Source organism: Protomyctophum bolini (assembly GCF_963924005.1).
Source record: "Protomyctophum bolini genome assembly, chromosome: 21".
Lineage (NCBI taxonomy): Eukaryota > Metazoa > Chordata > Actinopteri > Myctophiformes > Myctophidae > Protomyctophum > Protomyctophum bolini.
This window is the reverse complement of record NC_137882.1, coordinates 29,259,805-29,279,785: the sequence shown is the minus strand read 5'-3', so window position 1 is coordinate 29,279,785 and position 19,981 is coordinate 29,259,805. Positions and strand designations below refer to the sequence as shown.

At 46.5% G+C, this 19,981-nt stretch overlaps 4 protein-coding genes across 4 annotated transcripts; 1 reads left to right on the top strand and 3 right to left on the bottom strand.

The window, feature by feature from the left end:
* Positions 1-1,122: 1,122 nt before the first annotated feature.
* On the bottom strand, positions 1,123-1,833 carry LOC308336475 (ribose-5-phosphate isomerase-like; the record flags this gene model as incomplete). Its single annotated transcript, XM_080793840.1, has 1 exon — positions 1,123-1,833. The coding sequence occupies one exon, from the start codon at positions 1,831-1,833 to the stop codon at positions 1,123-1,125; it is 711 nt and encodes a 236-aa protein (XP_080649966.1).
* A 6,638-nt stretch (positions 1,834-8,471) lies between these two features.
* LOC308336818 (equilibrative nucleoside transporter 1-like) lies at positions 8,472-9,767 on the top strand (the record flags this gene model as incomplete). The annotated part of the gene is made up of 1 exon (XM_080794390.1): positions 8,472-9,767. The coding sequence occupies one exon, from the start codon at positions 8,472-8,474 to the stop codon at positions 9,765-9,767; it is 1,296 nt and encodes a 431-aa protein (XP_080650516.1).
* Positions 9,768-12,281: 2,514 nt separating this feature from the next.
* On the bottom strand, positions 12,282-18,257 carry LOC308336474 (chemokine XC receptor 1-like). Its single transcript, XM_080793839.1, has 6 exons — positions 18,225-18,257; positions 16,353-16,536; positions 15,435-15,576; positions 14,696-14,945; positions 13,626-13,914; positions 12,282-13,154 (listed from the first exon to the last, which is right to left on the bottom strand). Exons 2-6 carry the CDS (start codon positions 16,532-16,534, stop codon positions 12,944-12,946), a joined length of 1,074 nt encoding a protein of 357 aa, XP_080649965.1. The 5' UTR covers positions 16,535-16,536; positions 18,225-18,257; the 3' UTR covers positions 12,282-12,943.
* Positions 18,258-18,871: 614 nt separating this feature from the next.
* Positions 18,872-19,741, bottom strand: LOC308336473 (CCR4-NOT transcription complex subunit 7-like; the record flags this gene model as incomplete). Its single annotated transcript, XM_080793838.1, has 1 exon — positions 18,872-19,741. The coding sequence occupies one exon, from the start codon at positions 19,739-19,741 to the stop codon at positions 18,872-18,874; it is 870 nt and encodes a 289-aa protein (XP_080649964.1).
* Positions 19,742-19,981: the final 240 nt, after the last annotated feature.

Below are 19,981 nucleotides of genomic sequence, written 5' to 3'. Positions count from 1 at the left end.
GTGTACAATGGTGTGTTTTTTCGGGCCGGATTATTGTCCTAACATTAAATGTCATTGTCTCATTGACAATAAATGGAGAATTGACATCATAATATGATGCTACACATAAATAGCCTGATTTTGACAAATCGGCTACTTATGTGTTAACAAAAAGTGGCCAATTAAATGCCACTGACAATGAATGGAGAATTTACGTCATATGTAGACGAGCAAATCGGGTATTTTTGTCCTACACAAAGATTGCATTCCCCTTGACAATGAGTAACAGTGGAGTAACAGTATAATATTTGCCCCCATGAGATGTAGTGGAGTAGAAGTAGGCCTACAAGTATTTTAAATTGGAAACACTCCAGTAAAGTAAATACCTCAAAATTGTACTTGTCCAATGACATGCCCCAAAAATATCATTATCATATAGGCCTACTGTACTACGTGTATCACGTGGTCTCGGCGAAAACAAGCTATAGCCTAGTCTAGTCATTTGGACTGGCAAAATATGACATTTTGTTTTTTGAGGGGCGCTAGCCCCTCCTATGTCCAGCTTTTGTGTGTGTGTGTGTGTGTGTGTGTGTGTGTGTGTGTGTGTGTGTGTGTGTGTGTGTGTGTGTGTGTGTGTGTGTGTGTGTGTGTACTGTAAACACAAACTTTATCCTAACACAAACATTTAATGCCATTGATAATGAATGGCCATTCTTACATCAAAGTGTAAACACAAATATTAAAAGCTGGACATGATGATGTATGATGATAAGAGCTCCCTCACTTACACACAGGTGTGAGTGACTGTTGCATAATCGCTATATCACACTCGAGTCCCACTCCCGCGATCTCCTCCGGTCACCAGCTGTGGGCTCCGTTCCTCAGATCTACAAGCTCACTGCGACACGTTGAGAGCTTGTAGATCTGCTATCTTTGCTATTTCTGTTAAAAAATGCCCTCTTACGGATTTCAGCCCTCTCTCTCAACACTCTCTGCACGTCCCTGGTAGTCCCGCCCGCAGAGCTGTCCCCGGTATCCGATGCTCTGTGATTTTGTAGTATAACGGCCATACATTTACGCTGACATCCTCAGTATTTCAGTTGGTCGTTCCACAGAGGGGCATTAGTTAAAAGTATAAACACTTCAGTTGACTTGGGGAACTCGGCTCGTCACGCCTCCGCTCAACAGTCCAAAGTAGACCTTCTCTGCCATGCCCACGAACAGCCCGGTCTCCACCACACCCGGGATCATCTTGATGGCCACGCTGACCTCTCTCCAGTTCTGCGCGCGCTCAAACGCCCAGTCCAGGATGAAGTTGCCGTTGTCGGTGACGACCGGTCCCGCCTTACCGACGCCGGCCATCCTCAAGCTGGCCTCCCCTCCGAAGCGCGCGGCGATGGTCCTGGAGACGGGCACGTAGGCCATGGGAATGACTTCGACGGGGACCCCCTTCTTCCACCGCTGGCCCAGGGTCACGGAATCCTTCCCGGAGTCGGCGACGACTATGAAACGCTTAGCGCAGCCGGCCACTATCTTCTCCTGCGTCAGGCAGCCCCCTCCGCCTTTGATCAGCGTGAGGTCCGAGTCCACCTCGTCGGCCCCGTCGATGGCCACGTCCAGCTCCGGGTGTCTGTCCAGGTCGGACAGGTCGAGGCCGTGCTTGAGGATCAGCTGACGGGCCTGGAAGGAGGTCGGCACGCAGACGACGTTGAGCTTCTCCAGGCGAACCCTCTCGGCTAACCTGTCCACAGCATAGGCCATGGTTGAGCCACTGCCCACTCCAACGGCCTGGTTGTTCTGCACGTGATTGTCCACCGCAGCGTACGCTGCCATTCTCTTGGCCTCCTCTACCATATATGTGTTCAATGCTTTCTTTGTCCTTTTCAGCAACATGTGTGTCTGCGCCCATAGATTTATAGGCAGAACCTGCCTACAACGGGCGTGTAAATGCAGGGTTCTAGCAAACACCCCTTAGAGTTTATTTATATCTCCAAACGTACAGCTGCGAGCTGATTGGACATTATATTTTGTTCACGTAATGGTTGCTATAGTAGCAGAGATGCGACAGCCTGCTATAAATCGGCAAATTACGCAGGCACATGTGTGTGTCAATTGGCTGATTGGTTGAAACACGAGCTACGTCACTTTATGAGCAGTAGAAGATCCCTGAACCTTCCGAAGTTGGTGCCTCTCATAGCCTTAGACTGATGTCGAATCAGTGTTGTTTTCGTCGACTAAAACTAAGACGAAAAATGTCCGTCGACTACCTTTTTTCACTGACGAAAACTAAATGGAATGCAAATGAAAACTAAGCTATGATGACTAAAACTATAATATAAGACTAAATATATTGACAATTTTGACTAATCAGGCTATTTTTCCAGGCTGAGTTTTTGATCAAATCGAGTTTGATTTCCGGTCTTCCGTTTCCGAGTGAACGGCTTTCAAAATAAAATGGTTCTCCGTTGACGTACAATCATACATTGTGGCGTTTCTCGAGTACGAATCCAGCCACTTGACGGCACCAGATGGCGATATGAGATAAGAAAATAGACCGTAAAGGTTAGTCATTGTTGAAGCTATTGTTCATTTTTCCTGAACAGATTACTCCCAGTCTGCCAGTGGAGATATCAGACCTCTTTGTTACGCACTCCCTCAGTGAAGACTCGGACCCAACACAGGAAGATCGAATCCTCCACACGGGTAGATGTGTGGAACGGATACGCCCCTCTGTGGACAGAGCTGGGCCACAGTCCAGCTGTCTACACAATACAGATGATGAGTTCACGTTCCAGAGAGACCAACCATCTACTGGTCTCCACTCGCCCTGGTGTTTCATCTCCAGTCTGCCAGTACAGTTACTGGTTCCTCCCACCAACCTGACATCATCAGACTCTATAGATACAGAGATGGGAGAGAGGGAGTAAACATTGAAAAACGGTAACATTATTTGATTATATGGATCTCTCTGGTGGAGCTGTTGCGCCCGCAACCCGACTACACGGATAAGCGGTTGAAGATGGATGGATGGATGGAATAATCCAAACAACTAATATTATTATTTTTACCTGAGCAGGTTAGTCCAACAATCTTGTCAGGCGAGCAGGTGTTTAGAGTTGACCCAGAGGTTCCAGTTGCACAGTCCAAGAGCACAGACTCATTGCCTTCACACTGGAACTTTACTTCTCCATGGAGCGCCCCCTGACCATAGATCGTCCCCCGGAGGACAGAAGGAGCCCCACAGCCAAGCTCCCTACAGACCACCTCTGCGTCCTGCTGGTCAAAGTCACCTTCACACACTGAGACCCACGACTGATTAGACTTCACCTCCACTCTGCCTGAACATAAGCTGGTTCCATTCACCAACCTCACAGACTCTGACAGAGAGAGAGAGAGAGAGAGAGAGAGATTGAGGGAGGAAGTGAGGGAGGGAGCGGTGGTGAAGTCCAATACCCTAAATCTCGGCCACTCGCTCACTCACACTCGCTCACTCCAGCATGGTGGTGTTACGGTGAAATCGGTGACCTGCTGCAATATGTGACAATCGTCAAGAGCGTCCGAACAAAATCATTGCTGTTAGTTTATTAGTATAGCGGTAGGTTAGGCCATGTATTTAAAGACCTCCATATAAGTTACGTGAAGTCCACAAGATGGTCACATATTTTGGCAGGTCAACAATTTCACCGTAACACCGCCATGCTGGAGTGACCGAGTATGAGTGAGCGAGTGGCCGAGATTTAGGGTATTGGAATTTGACTTATCACCTCCTCTGTGAACACACTGTAACAGAGACCAAAATGAGCATACAAGGGAGTGGCAGATACAGTAGAGTGGTAGGGCGGTCACACCTGAACAAATCATCTCCAGTCTGACGGGGAATATGTCGGACATAGTTGTTCCGCACTCCATCAGTGAAGACTCAGACCCAACACAGGACGATTTAATCCTCCATACAGGTTGAGCTAATGAAGCAACACTCCTGTCTGAAGAAACAGCAGAGCCACAGTCCAGCTGTCTACACAGTACAGACGATGACTTCAGGTTCAAGTCAGACGAACCATCCACTGGTCTCCACTCTCCCTGGTGTTTCATATCCAGTCTCCCATTACAGGCATTGGTTCCTCCCACCAACCTAACTTCATCTGAATCTGTACATAGACAAGAGAGAATCCTTTGAAAAGAGAAAGAAAATACATTACTTGAGTCTAAGAATAATACTAAATAGCGTAGTAAAAATAGTGTAGTCTGTCTTTAACCTGAGCAGGTGAGTCCAACTGTCTTGTCAGGTGAGCAGGTGTTTCTAGTTGATCCTGATGTTGCACAGTTTCGGAGAAGAGATTCACTGCCTTGACACTGGAACTCATTGGTCCACATTGGAGCCCCCACTTCTCCATAGAGCGCCACCTGGAGGACAGAAGGAGCCCCACAGCCAAGCTCCCTACAGACCACCTCTGCCTCCTGCTGGTCAAAGTCATCATCACACACTGAGACCCACGACTGATTAGACTTCACCTCAACTCTGCCTGAACACCGACCAGTTCCATTCACCAACCTCACAGACTCTGACAGAGAGAGAGAGAGAGAGAGAGAGAGAGTACACAGACTGGCTAGATAATATATAAAATTATAAATCATTGTTGAAGTCGTTGTTTGCGTTACCTGAACAGATTACCTCCAGTCTGAAAAAGGAAATGTCAGGTTCCTTTGTTACGCACTCCCTCAGTGAAGACTCGGACCCAACACAGGACGATCGGATCTTCCATACAGTTTCAGAAGTGGAACCAGGACTCTGTTCTGATGAGACAACAGAGCCACAGTCCAGCTGTCTACACAATACAGATGATGACTTCGGTGTCCAGCCAGGCCAACCTACCGTGGGTCTCCACTCTCCCTGGTATTTCATCTCCAGTCTACCAGAACAGTGACTGGTTCCATTCACCAACCTGGCATCATCAAACTCTGTATAGAGACAATAGTGTAAGCAGTAACAAATTGCAATGACTTCGATTGTACAATACTAACCCAAACCAATAGTGTGTCTTTACCTGAGCAGGTGAGTCTAACAGCCTTGTCAGATGAGCATGTGTCCCTAGTTGAGTCTGAAGTTCTACAGTCCAGGAGAGCAGACTCGTTGCCTTCACACTGAAACTCTTTGGTCCACATTGGAGTCTCCACTTCTCCATAGAGTGCCCGCTGGAGGACAGAAGGAGCCCCACAGCCAAGCTGCCTACAGACCACCTCTGCCTCCTGCTGGTCAAAGTCACCTTCACACACTGAGGCCCACGACTGATTAGACTTCACCTGCACTCTGCCTGAACACAAGCTGGTTCCATTCACCAACCTCACAGACTCTGGGGAGAGAGAAAGAGAGAGCAAGAGAGAGATAGAGAGAGATAATTTTTATTCACAATGAGTGCATAATAAAATGAATGAAGATCATGTTATACTTCGTCGTTGTCGTCGTCATCATCAAAGATAATAAATTAATAAAGATAGATAGATAGATAGATAGATTACAACTGCTTAAACATGTTAATTGTCCTGTGGGTGAATGTTCGCACCACTGTAATGATTGCAGTCATCATTGTTGAAGCTAATTGTTTCAAGCGTTACCCGAACAGATCACCTCCAGTCTGCCATCGGACATACTAGACAGTGTTGTTCCACAGTCCCTCAGCAAAGACTCAGACCCAGCGCAGGAAGATCTGATTGACCATACAGGCCGACGTGTAGAACCAAAACTCCCTTCCGTCGAAACGGCGGTTCCACAGTCCAGCTGTCTACACACGACAGACGATGACCTCAGGGTCCAGTCGAACCGACCGACCGCCGGCCTCCATTCGCCATCTTTGATCTCCAGCCTGCCGGTACAGTCGTGTGTTCCTCCCACCAACCTGACAACATTCGACTCTGTAAAGACACAAGAGTATGCCAGTAATATCAGATCATAACAATAATGATCCAAGTTACAAAACATAATTTGTATTACTTTGATTACTACCATAATAACCCAAACCAATAGTGCCGTTTGTCTTTTACCTGAGCAGGTGAGCCAAACAGTCTTGTCAGGTGAGCAGGTCCTTCTAGTTGAACCTGAGGTTCCACAGTCCAGGAGAACAGATCCACTGCCTTCACAATCTTTTGTCCCCATTGGAGTCTTTACTTCTCCCTGGAGGACAGAAGGAGCCCCACAGCCAAGCTGCCTACAGGCCACCTCTGCATCCTGCCGGTCAAAGTCACCTTCACACACTGAGACCCACGACTGATTAGACTTCACCTCCACTCTGCCTGAACACAAAGTAGTCCCGTTCACCAACCTCACAGACTCTGAAGAGAGAGCGAGAGAAGGAGGGGAGGGGTTCATAGACAATGAAACGACGCAGGCCAAAGTTGTGCTACAATTGTTGTCACTGTTGCAGGACCCACCACCACCAAACAAAATACTGTTTGCCTTTAATTGACATGGGTCGGGGCTTGTGTTACCTGAACAGATCATCTCCAGTCTGCTAATGGAAATATCTGACATCTTTGTCCCACAATCCCTCAGTGAAGACTCAGTCCCAACACAGGAGGTCGTGATCCACCATACAGGCTGACGTGTATCAGAAGTCCTTTCCACTGACACGGCAGAGCCACAGTCCAGCTGTCTGCACACTGCAGACGACGACTTCTGGTCCCAGTCCAATGAAGCACTCACTGGTCTCCACTCTCCCTGGTGCTTCATCTCAAGTCTACCGGTACAGTTATAGATTCCTCCCACCAACCTTACGTCCTCAGACTCTGTGCAAAGACAAGAGAGTAAGCAATACAAATGCCATATTAATTCCGTGTGCAGGACACGTAAATAAATAAACAATCATCATCATCATCATATTCACTATACAACAATACTCCAAACATTACACCATCAGACTCTGCACACAAAGATCGGAATGGGTGACAGAGCAAGATAGATATTATAAATGTAAAATATAGTTTATAAGCACACAAGGAAATGGTGTGCATATACGGGACCCAGAGTGGACCCTGAGCACAGACGGTCTGTGCTGCAGTTCTGTTTTGTATCCATCGATCATGTAGCCTTGGTGTCACGATATCAGTCTGTTGCACACTTTTATTATGTAGTGTTGCCCTAGTGTTTCCTGTTCTGCCTAGTTGTGTTTGCCTGTCTTGTCTCACCTCCCTGTGATTACTAGTTTTCTCCACCTGTGTCCTGTTAGTATCCCAGCCAATCCCAGTGTTGATTGTTGTTCTGTTCACCTGTGTTTTGTGATCCCTGTGTCTACTTAAACCCTCAGTCGCCACGGCGCGACTCAAGATGTGGAACCCAAATGTAGAACAGACAGGCAGGAGTAGAGCAGATCATATGCAAGGTATTTATTATACTGAAAACACTGGACAGAACACCATAACATAAACTATAATCAAGCAGGGAACACAAGGGACTGAGGGTTTAAGTAGACACAGGGATCACAAAACACAGGTGAACAGAACAACAATCAACACTGGGATTGGCTGGGATACTAACAGGACACAGGTGGAGAAAACTAGTAGTCACAGGGAGGTGAGACAAGACAGGCAAACACAACTAGGCAGAACAGGAAACACTAGGGCAACACTACATAATAAAAGTGTGCAACTGACTGATATCGTGACACTTGGGAGTTATCTCCCACTGCAGCATAAAGTCACAGCCCTCCTTATATGTTTCAGAGAGACACTGATTGACTGCCTTGTACTGGTTCATTGTCCGCTCATATGTTATTATAAAGTTGTGGATTATGGATTATATTTAAATATACATACGTAAACACATACTCCATTTTATATTAATTGTCACACGGTAGCCTACTATAGACACCAGCACCAAGCTGTGTTACATTTTGTCAACTATGACAAATCAAAATTTGCTGTCAAAATTAACACTGCTCCCGACATGTGTGGCAGGTTAAAACTAACCCGTGGCTTCCTGTGAGGTTAGGTTTAGGGTTGCGTTTTGGGTATGGTGTCGGACTCATGGCTGTAGCACTGTTAGTACGTACATCAGACCTAAATTATTTGGAGGCGCTACCCACACGTTAAGCTGTGTTGCTGCTGTGTTGTTCATCCCACGAACGCACAATCTTTACAAGCTATACCTTGTGGTAAAAGTGACTATAATCATTAAAAATGATATAAAATACAATACCAATTGGTATCATTAAAGTACCAGGAAATAATGGACCAAAGTTAAGTTTCCGAAATTTTGTTGCTGAGTCTTTATAGATTGTATGCACAGTTTCTCTACCTTTTCGCTTCCCTGCTCTTGTGTAAACATTACATGTTTACCCACGTGTGCGTGTGTGTGTGTGTGTGTGTGTGTGTGTGTGTGTGTGTGTGTGTGTGTGTGTGCGCATGCATGCATGCATGCATGTCAAAATAGGTTAAACAAACAAGCGTTGGAAGTGTTCGAGGCTCGCATAGCACTCCTTGTTTGACAACTTCCAGATGTCATGACGGCCAGCGACGCACCAAGCGATAAATATCACGCAGTCTGGATAATTTTCTTCATCTTGGGCCTGGGAACTGTTTTGCCATGGAATTTCTTCGTGACAGCAACAATGTACTTCATCAGCCGGTTGAAGTACCCGGCCGTCGGTGGCATCGGTGCAGTCAATGGGACCGTGGTGAGAGGAAACAACACACAGAACGCGCTGCAGTCCATCTTCAGCAACGCGATGACACTGACTGCCATGGTGCCCCTGCTCATCTTCACCTGCCTCAACTCCTTCGTCCACCAGAGGATTCCCCAGAAGCTGCGAATCTCGGGCAGCCTGACGATCACCCTGGTGGTCTTGCTGCTGACCACAGTGATGGTGAAGGTGGAGGTGGCGCCGGTGCCCTTCTTCTGCCTCACCCTCGTCGAAATCCTCTGCACCGAGTCCTCCTCTGCCGTTTTCCAGGGCAGCCTGTTCGGACTGGCGGGGCTGTTTCCTGTGTCTTACACCACGCCCGCGGTGAGTGGCCAAGGGCTGGCCGGCATCGTGGCCGCCGTCTCCATGATCTGTTCCCTGGCCACTGCCTCATCTCAGCGGGACAGTGCCTTTGGCTTCTTCCTCACAGGCTGCGTTGTCACCCTACTGGCCATCCTCTCCTACCTGGCGCTGCCCAGCATGGCATTTTTTCAGTTCTACACAGAGAGCGACCGACCTGGTCAGGAGAACAAGTCAGTTGTCGCGTGCAGTCTGACTGAAGAGGACAAGCCATTTGTTTCTGTGATTGCCGTCGTGAAACATATCTGGGTGATCGCAGTGTCTGCGACTTTAAACTTCACCATTACCCTCAGTCTGTTCCCAGCCGTCACGGTGGGCGTCAAGTCCACGATAGCCGAGGAAGGAGGAGCCTGGAACACCTACTTCATCCCCGTCGCATGTTTCCTGCTCTTCAACGTGATGGACACGCTTGGGAGGAGCCTGCCGGCGGTCTGTATGTGGCCGGGTGCAGACCGTATCACCTGGCTGCCCATCCTGGCGGGCATGCGGGTGGTCTTCGTGCCTCTGTTCATGCTGTGTAACGTGCAGCCTCGTCACCACCTGCCCGTGTTGTTCAGCCACGACTCCTGGTACATCCTCTTCATGGTCCTCTTCGCTCTCTCCAGTGGATACATGAACAGCCTGTGCTTGTGCTTTGGACCCAGGAAGGTTGCACGGTACGAGGCAGAGACAGCAGGCGCCATCATGGTCTTCTTCCTGGGCCTGGGACTGGTGCTGGGTGCAGCGATCTCCTTCGCCTTCAGAGCCATGATCTAGAACAGTGGTCTTCAACGTTTTTCAGACCAAGGAAACCGACCGTGGTGTGAAGTAACATTTACTTCCTGTATGGTATGGTAATTGCAAAAAAAGTGATTCCAAGACACTGGAAATCAGATGAAGTACCTCACTTCAAGACCTCGTTAACTGAACTTACTGTATACATACTGTATGGAGATAATTTGCTATGATATGATGGACAATTCAAACAAGTTCTTTGTGATATGGCATCCATTCCTCGCTCAAATGTCACACTGAACCTATTAGTATTTATTTAAAATAAAAATGTTACCGAAAAGCAATGCTGGGTCTTACAGGGTTAAACATAACTGACAAACATAACATTCTTACATTTTCCACTTTCTCTTATATACCCCTGCAGGAGCGTCATTTGGTGTCCCCCGGGCCATAGTGTTCACATTTAACCTCAAATTCAATTACTTTATGCACAGTTTCTCAACCTTCCCTGTTCTTGGGTAAACATTAACTTTTGACTAATACAAGCTCACAATGTATACAGCAGTTTGAGAACTTTACATGTCCTGCCTTTGGCAATACAGTAGACTAGACCTGTGCCCAAGGAAAACAACTCGCCTAAAAACAGTTTTTGCAAAATCTCATTGCTTATACATCTTTCTTTGAGACTAACATTAGACAATTAAAAATCTGATATTTTCTCCCCTTTTCCGATCTTTTGAAAATCATGTGATTTCCGATCTCCCGATCCGATCAGGACAACCCTAACATACAGACATTACCTTTTATCAACCCGACATAACATATCCTAATTACGTCACCATCGACAGCCAGTTATAACCCGACATTGAAACATATCTTAATTACGTCACCATTCAACATCCAGTACTTTCAACTTACATAAATGTATACATACATACATACGTTAGGTTGTTACTTAACCAATATTGAAACGTATATCGTAATTACGTCACCATCGACAGCCAGTTATATAATACGTTTATTTAAAGGTTTATTTGTTGTTTTAGTATTTAATTTCAACTTGCACTCGACAGAGTGCAGTTCTAGTTATTATTGTCTCTGGCAGGCTGAAGGCTGTGACGCCATCAAGGTCTGCCAACACAAACCTTATTTGACTAAATTAACTGTTGATTTACTTGACTGAAATCATATTATTATGAAGAAGACTATGACTGTACTAAAACGTAAACATTTCACATGTGTATGATCGGGCTAAAAACAAAATCAAAATGTGCTGTCAAAATAAACACTGATCGGTAAAAGAAAAAGAAAGAAAGGGAAAAAAGAAAATACGTACAGTATGTATAAGCCCTCTACACATGTAAATGATATTCTTACCTTCAGCACGCACAAAGTTCAGAGTATGTGTCCACAAGACGAGGAGACAGCTTTGCACTATCACATGCATTTTGTTCGTCATTGAACAGCCCACTAGATTCCAATGTTTGAATGTTCTGATGATTATAACATCCAAAAGCTAGCATGGACTGTTGACTTTACAAGGCAATGGTAGCTCAATGATTTACGCAAGTGTGTTCCACTGTTTCTCAACCAGTGGTCCACGGACCACCAATGGCCCATGACATAATTATATGCAACATTGTGTAAACACAGACATTGAAGACGAAGGTGAGGACGCAAATTGTGACTGGCCGTTATGAGATGATGCTTGATGTATATGGTGAGAAGAGCGCCTCTCACTTCACACGGGTGTGATTTTTAATGATAGGAAAGGGTCCACAACTCAACATTGCATTAACAAAATATATATAGATATATATAATATTTGTATACATAATACAAAATTCCAAAGGGCAAATCAGACACAAATTACCTGCTGTTGTTTTTATTTGTTACCTGTTGTTGTTTTTGGGGTCGGGTTATTAAAAAAATAAAAACCTTGTTGATGTGCAGTAAGATTTGGACGTATGTATTTTCGAGGGACTAAACAACAGTATTCATATAAAGGTCAGGTTATTTTTTACATTTTGGTAATCATTGGCCATAATCAATTGAGCAAACAAAACAGTGTGTGCTCATCCAAAAAGCCACGGCACCCTTTAAGGTTCATATGTTGTGAATTATCTCATGCTGTCTGACTGGCAGCCTCTGGTGGACATTCCCCATTCCCTGCATCCACAATCACACATGTGTTTGCCATTACACCACTCAACTCACTAGCCAATCACAGTCTAGGTGTGCCACATATAACCCTCACTCATTCCACACTCCTCACTCAGCCTCCAGCCTTCACACAGGCAACATGCAGAACCTGCGCTCACTGAGTACTCCACACACAACCACTCACTTCCTTGAAGCCGTGCGTCCATGACAAACAAACCATGGCTCACTGAAGACAATAAACTACTATTCTGCTGAAATATACCTTGGTGTCACATACCCTCTCTCTGACCGGAGAAACTTGGGTGGTCAGCTCATAGTCCACAAATAACCAGCACAGAATATTTATTACATATATCAATATACTACAGACATATAGACATTGTTGTACTTCAAGCTCCTTCAACGGTGTGATGATAAGATACAAATGAAAACTAATTAATTTAAGATTGGTGAAAAAGTAGGCCTAGTGTAAAAATATGATAGCGATAAGAAAGAAATGACTTGAAGCAAAACAGCTATACAAATACACAACTATCAACAATGGGCCTTACGTCTTAAATACATCTATACAATTTACAATTTAGGCATTTAGCAGACGTTACACTAAACCCACATTTTCTCACACCATCAGTACAGCCGGGTATATTGTATCCAATATAATACATTCAATGAAAAATGCAATCTGAAAAACAGAAGGTAAAAATGTTTGTATTATTTAAAAAAATATAATTTCCCTCCTCAGACAGACCATCAATATGAAAATCACATAAAATTGTATATTCAAAGATTCGTACACATTTTCTACACATTTCAAAAATAGCAGATCTACAAGCTCATTATAACACGTCACAATGTGACGCGATATGAGCATGTTTGTCTGCTAGTTTCGAATAGCCAAAGTATAAAATATTAGTTAAAGCGGTTAAAATTTAAAGTGACAACGATGCTTTCCTGTTAATGGCTTATGTAAGTACACGTTTAACCTTGAAACCACCACGGCTCGATGATAGCAATTAATTCACGGGCTAGTCCTGAAAAAGAAAAATGCTTCACTTCTATAAACCGTTTGGCGTGCTTCTGGACAGAACGGACCTGCTGTTCAGAGTAACGGCGGCGCGTTCCCTCGCGCACGAGAAGCGCTTCGCCAGCAGACGTCGCAGATGCCGCCTGAACTTCTTCCCCACGAACGTGTAGAACACGGGACTGACGCAGAAGTAGACGTACGCCATGTTGCGCGTGACCTGAAGCGCGTAGCCCAGCGTCCACCTGTCGAGGCATTTTGAGAAGTAAACATTTAATATCCTGTATGAAAGTATGTTTAGTCATTGTTGTTCTGCCTAAAGGACGTAACACGACTTTGAAACTGCATGTCCAGTGAGAACTCACGTGATTATTTACTAGGGGTGTAAGTTACAATACATTTCAACAGCGATACGATACGTTACGCGTATATCACGATACATGGTTGACGATACGATACATAGACGACATTGGTTCATTATGGCGATACGATGCGATTCAATGAGTCGATATTTCGACACAGTTACTATAGCGTTACACCCCTATTTACTCCCTTGTTTGTTAGCTCTGCTATGACTAGTACTGTTCTTAGAGTAGTAGTGACTGTTTCTTCAACTCGTTATCTGACCTAACCAATCAGCAGACCTTCATGTGACATGCAACATGTTCCTAGTTGTAGCTGTGGGCGTGTATACAACAACATCCTGTTGTTCACACCTGGCGATCTCCTCGCACGGTGCCTCCCCGGTGCCCGCGGCGGCGGCAGCGTCGTGCAGCGCCAGCACCACGTTGTACGGCGCCCAGCAGGCGAAGAACAGCAGCACGATGGCGAAGATGAGCCGCACCGTCTGGAAGCGGGTGACGTTCCTGGACGCGGCCACGGTGGCGGCGATGCGGGCGTAGCAGTACACCACCACGGCCAGCGGCAGCAGGAAGAACAGGAAGAGCTGCAGGTGCTTCCCGGCCGCCCGCAGCGCCGCCACGTCCACCCCAGCGGAACCGAGGGCTGCAACGAAGACGGACAAAATTAATGTCGTATCTCGGTGTTCATGCCAAATGTCGCGATGTCGATACGACATTGCCGTTAAAAAAAACGTTCAAAGACGTTGAAAACTATGCAAAATAACAAGACAATATCATTCTTAACTGTAAGGGGTATTGTGTTCCCACACAGTCCCGCCTGCACCCTTTCATGGCGACGAGCGCCCCCAGAAGACAATTTCCAATATTTTTTTCCCATAGACGTTTCAAAAAGTATTTATTTCAAGACCTGTAAGCCCTCGGTCAAAGCCAACTCGGATCGTGACAACTCATTTTTGACTTCTTTCTAATTAGTTCATTCGGTTTGTTGTCACGATTTGTCACGATCCGAGTTGGCTTTGACCGAGACGTACAGGTCTTTAAATAAATACTTCATGAAACGTCTATGGGAAATTAAAAGGATATTGTCTTTCGGGCCGCTCGACTGCGACCCTCTATATCAGAGGTTCTCGACCTTTTTGGCTAGGGACCCCCAGAAATGCTTTGGCCATGTCTTTGGCCCCTCCCGACCCCCAATATAAATTGACTGCTACAATAACCTTAATAATAGAGACAATACACCATAAATAAACACTGAAACCAGATATAATCTTTAGGGAAGGTGTATGCATTTACTATATGTGTACATTATGTAAACTCTTCATTTCCTTTTATTTGGGGATATATTGCAATATCGCAATAGCGTTGCCTAAGTATTTTGCAATACCTCGATGACGATATTACGACACATCGTGCAGCCTTTTTACCGGCGGCGGCGTAGTCCTCCTCGCAGAACACGCTGTCGAGGTTGTCGAAGGTGGCGTAGAGCATCACGGGCTTGACGCACGCCAGGCCGCTGAGCAGCCACGCCGCGGCGCAGGACGCGGCGGCGTAGCGTCGCACGCGCAGGCGCGGCGCGGCCAGCGGGTAGACCACGGCCAGGTGGCGGTCGACGGTCAGCAGGGTCAGGAAGAGCACGGAGCTGTAGAGGCCCAGGAAGTAGGCGCTGCCGACCACCTGTTGGTTTTTGACGGCAAAATGTTGATTTTGTTTTAGTCGCCGTCTTTTGAACGCAATAATGCATTTTAGCTTCAGTCGTATTTTCAGTCGTCTGAAATGTTTGAGTGTTTTTGGGCTAGTTTTTGTCGACTGAAGATGGTGTTAATAGTCTACTAAAATGTATTTTGGTGGACCTTGATGGCGTCGTAATGGCAGATTTTTAACAACCTGAAAATAGCCAATCTATACACGTTGTCAGCTTGTGGATTGGCTAATTTAAGCATGTCACCAAGTGTAAAAAACGACTCGTCTTTTAGTTAACTGGATCTCTTTATCCACCAGTCCCATTTTACACTTTAGTTTTTATTTGTTGACGAAATTGTCGATACATTAAGTCTGCCGTTGTAGACATCACAGCTTGGTTTTTATGTTGCTTAAGTTTCGTCAGTGACAAACGTTTTTCGCCATAGTTTTAGTCGACGAAAGCAACACTGCCTGCCTCGCCACCTTGCACATGGCCTCGCCGAAGACCCAGCCGGCGGAGAGCTGGTGGTAGAGCCCCCAGAAGGGAAGGCTGCACGTGAAGATCAGGTCGGAGATCACCAGGTTCAGCAGGAAGATGTTGGTCACGCTGGTCGGCTTCTCGAACCTAGTAGCACGAGAGAGACTGTTACGGACCACGGCCCTTCTGATGAAGTGTTCAGTGTTTGCTGTTTTTAAGGTAAACCACACCAACGCAACTCCTTGAGTTGCAATGAGTTGCATTGGTGTGGTCTACCTTATTGGTGTGGTCCCAACCCGACCATTTGGTGTGGTCACGCCACATTTCCCGGGGGTCTCTCCCAGGCTTTTACTTTTCTTTTGCAAAAGAAACGCCTGCTATATACCTCATGTGTGACAAGGAGCTTTCCCTATAGGGCGTGTGTTCATCCAAATGTGCTGGCCCTATAGGGCGTGTGTATATCCAAAGCAGCTCTGGGGCATGACAGGATTTGAAACAGGAACATTTTGAACGTATCACGTCATATTACCTCCACAATTTTCTTAAAAACACACAATGGTCCGGTTTCTCAAAGGACACCTCTTACACCATGGTGTAAGAAGTGGTGTTGCGCATGCTCAATTGCTCCTCTAGGCCGCACACAGAAGCCTGTGAACATAGACATTCCGTGCATAGTGGCACATTTATGTACGGAATGTGCATAAATGAGGTGTCCTTTGGGAAACCGGGCCGTTTGTCAGTGTTGTTGTCAGCCTGGGAGAGGAGAGGGGGAGGGTGGTGGGGAGGTCGGGGGAGAGGCAAACCACGCCTATTTTACTTATAGGAGACCATTTTGTATAGCTTTGTGTACCATTTCGCCTCTAGTGGCTCCAACCGAGGTCCACCATTAAAAATATTTTGTAGTACCCATAGTGGCTACCCACCTGTAGATGATGAGCAGAACCAGGCCGTTGCCGAGGACACTGAGGACAAACATGACGTAGTAGAGGTAGGAGAGGCGTGTGCCCAGGTCGTTGTCCCCGCTCCTGTCACACAGGTGCACCTCGTCGTCATCGTCTGTGTCTGTGTAGTTCCAGTCCTCCCAGTATGACGATGTGCTGTTCATCTCTAATAAGGTCAACAGACACACAACAAATCAGCAGTGCTGTAAAGTAATTAAGTAGGCCTACTGTACTTAATTATTTTACTGCTACTGTAATTACGAGCATATTCGTATACCTCAACCCTTTAGGGATGCTATTTGCTAAGTAAGAAACATGTTCGTACCTAAAGCTTTACACCAAATATGAAACGGTTTTTGCCGAAAATCACCTTTTAACATTGGCCTCCGTCACCCCCAGCACCAGGACTTTTGCACACGGCCCCCATAGACCTCCAGTCAAAGTACGATCGTCAATGCCTCATATCTCTGAAACTACGATCATTGTCCTTGGTGATCGTCATCCATTTGATGTTCGGATGTGATTTGTGATTTTCTATCACATCGCTCCCGACATGTTAACATTTCTGGCGAAAGGTAAACAATGTGAGCTACTGCTAATATTAGCCGATCTTTACAATGGTGGTCCCCATGCCGGTAAAGTGGAAATGAAACTACCTATACGGAAAAAGCCCTGGCAGGGTTTAACTACCTTCTCCCTCCACCAGGTGGCATTCAAAGAGTTTAACCACTTCAGCCCTACTTCAAACATTTGAAAATAGCCAATTTTTTGGTATACTGGTAACTGGATGAGCTCTCTCTCTCTCTCTCTCTCTCTCTCTCTCTCTCTCTCTCTCTGTTCTATACTCAGAACACCTGGAAATGTGAGAGGTCTTGTTCCTCTTGGCAGGGTACGGTATAGTCTCCACAGAAGAATATCCCAAATGACCTGCTGGTGTTTTGCTCTGTGGCAGTGTCCAGCAAAGCGGAGTCTTCTTTGTGCCACAACAACTGAGATGCATGATTGCCTCCATAAATCTGAGCTTTAGTGGGACGGTCCCTCCATGAAAGGTTCTAGACACGCATGAGGAGTACAAGATCAATGATCTTGTGATCCAGTGTTGTTACCGGGGCGGACCGGGGGGTTTTCCAAATCACTGAATACTCCTTTGATATCAGTTTGTGAACACAACAATGTTTCCATGCAGTCCACTGTTCTCTTTTGGAAGTTCAGTTATGCCCACCCAGCAGCAACGAAGCAATGTTTGTGGTCGGCCATAAATTCAACTAGTCTTTTCCCATAACAACATAACAGCCAGTGGTGGAAAAAAAAGTACTCAATTTTTTTTTACTTAAGTAAAAGTATCAATACTGCAATGTAGAAATACAAGTAAATGGCCGTATAATAAAAATATACTTGAGTATAAAAAGTACAAAAGTATTGGTATCAAAATGTACTTGAAGTGCTAAAAGTAAAAGTACTATAATTACGCAGAATGTCTCATTTCAAGTTTCCAAGTGTATATATTCTTTAAATAGCAGATCTACAAGCGTCGCAATGTGACACATTGTGAGCTTGTAGATCGGCTATTTTGAAATGGTCAAAATGTATTAAGGGTTGAAGTGGGTAATGTGATGTTTGCAATACTAATCAAAGTAACTATATAGTAACTAAAGTTTTCAAATAAATGTAGTGGACATAGTTAAAGGTACAGCATTTGCCTCTGAGATGTAGTGGAGCAGAAATGGAAATTGGAAATTGAACATAACTCAAGTGAAGTGCAAACACCTCAAAGTTGTACTTAAGTACGACTTAAGTAAATGTACTTAGTTACTTTCCACCACTACATTTATAGGAATAAAGAATGTTACTCACCAAAGCACGTGTGATTCTGTCTGCCGTTCTGAAAATAACATAATAACGGAGTGAGCCCAAGTCACTGAAAGATGCAAACCATCCCATCTGGAGGAAGTACTTATTTTGGTGTGCGCGTGCGTGTGTGCGTGTGTGTGTGTGCGTAGCGATGAGAGGCATGTCCGTGTAGGAGGGGACAGAGCTTGGTTGAGAGAGAAGAGAAGAATATTGAATGAGAAATATCTATTGGACATTAAGGTTTATTATGCCAAAGTGGGGTCCGGGGAACCCCCCCCCCAGGGGTCCTTGAAGGGGTTCCAGGGGGTCCCCAGCAAATGAGTTACTGTAAGATACCGTAGCATCACAATTAGTTAAACCACTCTAACCCTATTTTAGGATATTTTTATCACACCCGTGTGAAATGAGGGGCGCTCTTGTCATCGTACATCAATTTATGTTAGCGGACATAAATTAGGCCAAGCACTCCCAACAACCAATGTGATTGGTTAGCCGATTTGCTCGTTTACATAATGATTTTCCCTTCAATGTCAATGGCGTTTCATTCATGTCATATTTAGCGGAACTCTGACATCATTTCTCCATTCATTGTCAATGGCAAATATTGAGACGGGATTTAGCGGACATTTGACAGGAATTCCCTGCACGGATCACCATGCAGTTTGACACCCCTGCTGTACACCAAACATATAGCCGGCGTTATAGTGCGCCGCGGTGGAGCCCAGGCCGTACAGCTGGCCGCGGTACTTGGCGTCGTCGATGTGGTCCTCGAAGAACATCTCCCTCATCCTGAAGAACGCCATGGCCGTGAGCAGAGAGTCCGACCCGGCCTGGTGCGGCCGCAGGCCCCCGAGCTGCTCCACCACCTCCAGCTGCCTGGCCACCCTCTGCAGGCCGCCCGTGAGGTGCCTGCAGCTCTGCATCAGGTACTTGACGTCGTAGACGACGGGGAAGAGCGAGCGGAGGAGCCCAAGGAAACCCGCCTCCTCCTCGGGCAGCCCGGCGCCGTCGGACAGGATCTTGAGCAGGTACGCGAAGTCGTAGCCGCCGTGGAAGGACAGCCACGTGACGCCCTCGCCGAGGACCGGGGCGTCGCCCGCCGCCGCCAGCAGCAGCTGGGCGAAGCGGAGCGTCTCGATGCCGTCGTCCGCGTGCCTCTCGAACTGGACGCCCGACGCCGTCAGCAGCTCGATGGCGTCCCCGGCGTGCCTGTCCTCCGCCAGGCTGAACTTGAAGTTGAACTGCCACGTGCAGGTGTCGCCGGGCGGGTACTCGCCCCGCTCGTTGGCGAAGGTCAGGCCCAGCTGGATGGGCTTCAGCAGGTCGACGTTGCGGCGCAGCAGCTGGTAGCCGGCGTCGGAGCGGAACTCTCCTCCGGCGGTGGCGGCGGTCACCACCACGCCCGGGAACTCCGTGTCCATGGCCACGTAGCTGTGGTCGCACGCGACGCGTCGCATCCTCTTCAGCTCGTCGTCCAGGTTGTCGGCCCAAACCTCGCATATCCTCCGGCCGTGATCCATGGTGGGAATAACGGACACGCCTTCGATCGTCCTTCGTTTACGCCTATTACAGGTGTTAAATCGATACACGTGCTCTACTCTCTCGGGGTTGGGGGGGGAGGGGTTTTAACAAACTTTTGTTAAGAGTTTTATATTGAGTTTTATTGTCTCGACATCAACCATCACAGCTGAGGCCCCGGACTAATTGACTAAGTATATAACACAGGCTTAGCAGAGAGCAACAGCACAAAAGCCTTGGGA

Bases quoted from the DNA above. Each gene is read 5' to 3' on its own strand.
- LOC308336474 (XM_080793839.1), bottom strand. From the start codon at position 16,534: ATGAACAGCACATCGTCATACTGGGAGGACTGGAACTACACAGACACA. The intron at 14,946-15,434 runs GTGGCGAGGCAG...AAAAACCAACAG, and splicing joins TCGGCGAGGCCATGTGCAAG to GTGGTCGGCAGCGCCTACTT. The intron at 13,155-13,625 runs GTGTGAACAACA...ATGCCTCGACAG, and splicing joins CCGTGCGAGGAGATCGCCAG to GTGGACGCTGGGCTACGCGC.